This window comes from Ahaetulla prasina, chromosome 3 (genome assembly GCF_028640845.1).
Source record: "Ahaetulla prasina isolate Xishuangbanna chromosome 3, ASM2864084v1, whole genome shotgun sequence".
Classification (NCBI taxonomy): Eukaryota; Metazoa; Chordata; class Lepidosauria; order Squamata; family Colubridae; genus Ahaetulla; species Ahaetulla prasina.
The window spans coordinates 50,447,847-50,454,355 of NC_080541.1; the positions used below are offsets into that span (position 1 = coordinate 50,447,847).

Genomic DNA, 6,509 nt, shown 5'->3' on the forward strand with positions numbered 1-6,509 from the left:
GAAGGTCCGAAGGTCAGGTATTTGGCGTAAACCCGGGGGAAGCTCGTTCCAGAGTGTGGGAGCCCCCACAGAGAAGGACCTTCCCCTGGGGCCGCCAGCCGGCATTGCTTGGCGGACGGCACCCTGAGAAGTCCCTCTCTGTGAGAGCGTACGGGTCAGTGGGAGGCATGAGGTAACAGCAGGCGGTCCCGTAAGTACCCAGGCCCTAAGCCATGGAGCGCTTTAAAGGTCGTAACCAAAACCTTAAAGTGCACTCGAAAGGCCACAGGTAGCCAGTGCAGTCTGCGCGGGAGGCGGTGTTACGTGGGAGCTACGAGTAGCTCCTCTATCACCAGCGCAGCTGCATTCTGGACTAACTGAAGCCTCCGAGTGCACCTCAAGGAGCCCCATGTAGAGAGCATTACAATAATCCAAGCGAGAGGTAGCGAGCGCGTGAGTGACTGTGCACAAGGCATCCCGATCAAGGAAGGCGCAACTGCGAACCAGGCGAACCTGGTGGAAGGCCCTCCTGGAGGCGGCCGTCAAATGATCTTCAAGCGACAGCCGTTCATCCAGGAGGACACCTAAGTTGCGCACCCTATCCTTTGGGGCCAATAACTCGCCTCCAACAGTCAGCTGCGGCTGCAGCTGACTGAATCGGATGCCGGCATCCACAGCCACTCCGTCTTGGAGGATTAAGCTTGAGCCTGTTTCTCCCCATCCAGACCCGTCGGCTTCCAAACACGGGACAGCACTTCAACAACTTCATTGGGGTGGCCGGGGTGGAAAAGTACAGCTGGGTGTCATCAGCGTACTGCTGGTATCTCACCCGAAGCCACTGATGATCTCACCCAGCGGCTTCATATAGATGTTGAACAGAAGGCGAGAGAATCGACCCCTGCGGCACCCCACAAGTGAGGCACCTCGCGGTCGACCTCTGCCCCCTGTCAACACCGTCTGCGACGGTCAGAGAGATAGGAGGAGAACCACCGATACGGTGCCTCCACTCCCAATCCCCCAACCGGCGCAGCAGGATACCATGGTCGATGGTATCGAAAGCCGCTGAGAGGTCTAATAGGACCAGGGCAGAGGAATATCCTCTGTTCCTGGCCCTCCAGAGATCATCCACCAATGCGACCAAAGCTGTCTCCGTGCTGTAACCGGGTCGGAAGCCGGACTGGAACGGGTCTAGATAGACGGATTCATCCAGGTATTGGGGTAGCTGTCGCGCCACAGCAATCTCTACAACCTTCGCAACAAAGCGAAGGTTGGAGACTGGACGATAATTACCCAAAATAGCTGGGTCCAAAGAGGGCTTCTTGAGGAGGGGTCTCACCACCGCCTCTTTCAAGGCGGCAGGGAAGACCCCTTCCAACAAGGAAGCATTGATAATCCTCTGGAGCCAGCCTCGTGTCACCTCCTGAGTGGCCAGTACCAGCCAGGAAGGGCACGGGTCCAGTAAACATGTAGTGGCGTGAAGCCTTCCCAACAACCTGTCCACGTCCTCGGGAGCCACAGGGTCAAACTCATCCCAAACAGACTCAACAAGACGTGCCTCCTCTCCCTCGCTTGGATCATCCCAATTTCGGTCCAGACCATCCCGGAGCTGAGCGATTTTATCGTATCGTTTTGGATTTTATTGTTTTTGTTTTAGCTGTATATATTGCTTTTAATCCTGAGTTGTAAGCTACTCAGAGTTTGCTTTTAAGATGGGTTGCTAAACAAATGTCATTAATTAATTAATTTACAATAAATCTTCTGCCATACAGAATGATTTGTTTTGCTTTTAATTGTTATTTGACATACTGCAAAACCATAAAAAAATCAGCAAAGTGATTTTCTGTATGAGAGGTAACACATTTTCTCATTTGTAGTCATTAGCAAAAATTGGGTCTGTGAATTGTTCTGCTTGATGAGCAGAGCCTAAAGCATGATTTTTTAATGGCCAAGATTTGTAATTTGAATTGATTTAGTAAGAAATGTGAGAATTTGGAAATAATAATGTATTATACTACTCAATGAACCTTTTTTCTGAAATTAAAAAATGTAGAGACACTATTAAAATCAATCAATATCAATTAAAAGAAACATGTAATGTGTAATGTGTAAAAAAGTCAGGCAATTTGAATATTAGTTTGTAAAGGTACAAGTAAATGAAAAGTTTTTCAGAAGTTCCTAGTCAGAATGCAAAATAGGGAGTCATAAGAGGAATGCATTCGGTTTAGAATGATATATTATTTAAAAATGCAATACTATGAACTATATTGGTTCACTGGTCTTTGACCATAATAACAATTTGATTTGATGGTTTCATTGCCTTTTTGCTATGAATCAGACTATAATGGCTTAGCTAGAAGAATGTTGAGGTATTTTTTTCATATTTGAGATGCACAGAACTATTATAGCTATTTATATCTGAATTCATACAAAAATATTATTACTTTGCACTTTGTTGATGATTATTTATTTATTTATTTATTTATTTATTTATTTATTTATTTATTTATTTATTTATTTATTTATTTATTTATTTATTTATTTAGACACACAGACACCCACACTTTTTTTGCATCACCACTTGCAAATTGTAATGTGGAGAGAAAAAAGGTAACATATTTTACTAATCAAACAATTCTCTTATTCATTCTGTTTATGTAACCCAGTAGGATTGTATCCATGGAAACCATCCTTCAGTTACTCATGGTTATTTATGGCTTTAATGATCTGCCAGATGTATAGTTTACCAAGAAGAATCAGATCAGTGGGAACCATACCTCTCCCTGCTGCTCAAAACAAGAAAAGCAAATCCACATATATAGTCAAAATTAAACATACACATACCATAAAAAATGATCATCGAATGTAGGTGAGGCATATATGACATAACATTGGCTGAATGCATATTAAACAAAAATGTCTATGAAATATATTGATCAGGTGGGACAAATTTTTTAGTGATGTTTCCAGATATGATTTAACAATACTCTTATGTTGAGCATTGAAATACATAAAAATTGGAGTATATGCTAAACTTCTCCAAAGTTTAGGTAAAGAGGAGGTCATCATTCTGTAATGGAATTTTTTGTTTTAAAGTAGGCCTCAGTAGGCTTTTTTACTTGCCATTTCAAAAATGGGCTCTTTAAGTTTACTTGCCCTCTTACACTAAAATCAATTCAATTGAATGACTTCTGTTTCCCAGAAGTCTGCTCTTTTTATTCATTCTTATTGTCTTTTTATCTGTTACATAATGAGTTCAGAGCAATTACTGTGTTCAAGAACAATCTTGTGAGGTAAGTTATCCTTATAATATCTTGCCCAAGGTCATCCAGTAAGCTTTTAGTAAGTTTCCGAGATTTAAATCTATCACATAATACTTTCCTGAAAATAAAAAGCCTTGCTAAACAGTCTGCTTTCCCGTTCTCAATAAAATCTAATAAAACGAACAAAACACATCATCTCTCCTAGTAGCACAACTTGTTGTTTGGTTTGTTTGAGTGTATCAAATAGCCCAAACTCTCTCATTCATCATGTGAAGGCTTGGGATGCAAGAACTAGCTAATGCATATTTGATTTAAAAAAATTTTAACACAAAGGTCATTAATATAATATTAACAATTTAGAGATTTGAAAGGGTTATTTAAATCATCAAGCCCAATTTCCTTACTTAGTGCAGTAATCCAAATTAAAACAACCGTTTTCACTTTCTGCCTGAATATATCCAGTAAAGGGGAAACTCACCATCTTCTTTTTAATTTTTTCCCTTATAGATTTCTTACATTTAAGAATGTTTTTCTAACTAATTGCCCTGCAGTAACCTAAATAATTATACTATATCTGGCACTTTGAGATAAAAGGGTACCTTCTTCTATGTATTTTCCCTTTCAGGGTATTTGAAAAGTATTATCATATCCTCCTTTGTTAGCTATTTTCGACAGTAAATTTTTCTAATTCCCTCAGTGTCTCCTTATTGAGTTTATATTCCCTTGAACCTACATTGTCTTTCTCTATACCAGGACTGTGCTCTGAGTACATGAGGTGGGGTCTGACCAATGCAGAATGAAATCTTGTTGATTTCTATTTTCCCCTTAATTCCCCAGTCTAGTTTACTTAGAAATTTACTTAGAAATTCACTTAGCTGCTTAGTTTTTTGGGATCAGCTAATGTCAACCAGGTGTGGAATAAGTTTCTATTATTTAGAAACTCACTTATTGTTTCAATCTCTTTTTTTTTTCTTTCATCTTATCTGATTCCCAGAAAATGCTTGGACAAGTCCCTGTAGTTTTCTTGGCATGATTTTGCATACGTGGTTTGCCCATTGCCACCTTTCTAGTACTGAGAAAAAGTGATGGCCCAAGATCCAGCTGGCTTTCTGCTTAAGGCAAAATTAGAATTAACAATCCCTCTAGTTTATAGCCTGATAATTTAGCCACTACACCAAACTGGCTCTCAATCTAAACTTGTATTTGCTTTTTTAACAGCCATGTCACAGTGCCAAATTTTATTCAATTTGTGATTTCTACGATGTTTTTATGTGCCACTAGAAAGTTAAATATCTCCCATCGTACAGCTTTGCATTTGATTTTTTCCTCTATAAATAACTTAACCTATTAAATTAAATTCTGCTGTTTTCAGCCATTTATCTAACCCATGAAGTTCCTTCTAATTCACTCTGTCTTCTAGAGTTTTATCTAATTCACTTAGTTTTGTATAATCTGCAAGTTTTATAAGCCTTCCATCTACCTCATACAAGTCATGAATGAAAATGTTGAAAAATTCAAGGCCAATTGCTAATTCCAAAGGCGACTTAGTGACTTATTTCAATTGATGATTAAACTGTCATTGAATACAAATCCATCTAACAGATATGTGGATCCATCAAACAAACATTTCAGTTCATATTCAACTAGTTTGCTAATCAGAAGGCCAGCTTCTTAGAAGCTTTATGATTACAATATTCCAAAGCTAGCTTTAAGAACAAAACAAAACAAAATCCTATCACAATTGTACTAGCACTGTCACCAATCACATAAGGACATAGTTTTAAAAATTCTAAACTAAAAAAATTTGAGCATCCTGTATGTCTTACCTGTATTCTCTCCACTTCTAAAAAAGTTGCTGATTGGAAGGCCTTTTCCCATAGTATGAGATCACATTCTAATTCCACAGAGAAGTAGAGATCCTCTCCCATTTCAGATTGTACTCCAAAGCAATGTTTTCGCCGATCCAGTATATCACTGTCCTGATGAAAACCTGGAGTTATATAATCTTGCATACATCAATTAAATTTTCTTCTAGTATTGATGCACATGTTAGATGCAGAACAAAGTACCTACACAGAGTAATGTACCATGTAAATTTTATGCCTTTATTTTAATTATCTGGTTCTATATAAATTAAATTAAGAAGATACTGACTAAAACATATATGGTTCTTCTATACAGCTGAAATTACACTAATAAAATTTAAACATTATACGTTCCAGTTTCAAAGGCAAGTTGTGAGGTGCGATTTAGGAATTGTTTCCCAGTCCAAAAAATGTGGGTATAAGTTGTCACTCCGCTCAAAGTTCAGTATCATCACATGCTTTTCAGTATCAATGCACGTTCTCTCCTAAAAAATATGAAGGCTCATTTCTTTATTCAAGATGACTTGTTCCTTGATTAAGTTCCACACATAGATTTCTTAGGTTAGATTCAAAATTCAAGATAATTTTTATACTACTTCCTATTACCGTATATACTCGAGTATAAGCCGAGTTTTTCAGCACGTTTTTTGTGCTGAAAAACGTCCCCTCGGCTTATACTCGAGTCTACGTCTTCGGGAACCCCGCACAGGAGGGGGTACCGAACGGACTCCCATGGGAGGGACGGGGAGCGGGCCCGCCGAGGTCTCGCGGGATTTGTCGCCCCCAGGCCGGCCCCCATTCCCGTGTCTGGTGGGCGGACGGCGCAAACTTGGCGGACTGTGCATTGGCGCGGGGAAGCCCTGGTGGTGCAGTGAGAGGGCTGGGCAGGGCCGCCAGCCTTCTCGGCTGAGGAGGAGGTTTCCCGACCGCGAGCTTCGCCGCCGCGAGAGCCACCCCAAAGCCCAGAAGAAAAGGTCATTCCATCGGAGTAATGGGGCGAAGGCTCCTTCCTCTCCCGCCTTACCCATGCTGTGCGAGCCCGGCTGGGCTGCAACCCCGCCGCCGCGGCTCCTCCCTCAGCCTCCCGGGGCCCGCGCTCTAGCAGCCGCCAAGCTCAGGCCAGACTTGGCAGCTCCCCATCAGCACTCGCATGGCGCGATTCGGGCAGGAGGAGTCGGGCTCGCTCTGTGGCGGTGGCGGGAAGCCCTGGTGGTGCAGTGAGAGGGCTGGGCAGGGCCGCCAGCCTTCTCGGCTGAGGAGGAGGTTTCCCGACCGCGAGCTTCGCCGCCGCGAGAGCCACCCCAAAGGCCAGAAGAAAAGGTCATTCCATCGGAGTAATGGGCGAAGGCTCCTTCCTCTCCCGCCTTACCCATGCTGTGCGAGCCCGGCTGGGCTGCAACCCCGC

At 42.0% G+C, this 6,509-nt stretch overlaps 1 protein-coding gene across 10 annotated transcripts in view; it reads right to left on the minus strand.

The window, feature by feature from the left end:
• SNTG1 (syntrophin gamma 1) overlaps positions 1-6,509 on the minus strand; it is a 258,438-nt gene that overhangs the window by 36,425 nt on the left and 215,504 nt on the right. For 8 of the 10 annotated variants that reach the window (XM_058175668.1, XM_058175670.1, XM_058175671.1 and 5 more), the window contains one exon: positions 5,066-5,218. The exons of the other annotated variants lie outside the window; for them this stretch is intronic. In XM_058175668.1, the coding sequence (XP_058031651.1) occupies positions 5,066-5,218 (153 nt within the window). The remainder of the gene's footprint in view (positions 1-5,065; positions 5,219-6,509) is intronic. 10 annotated transcript variants of the gene reach the window in all.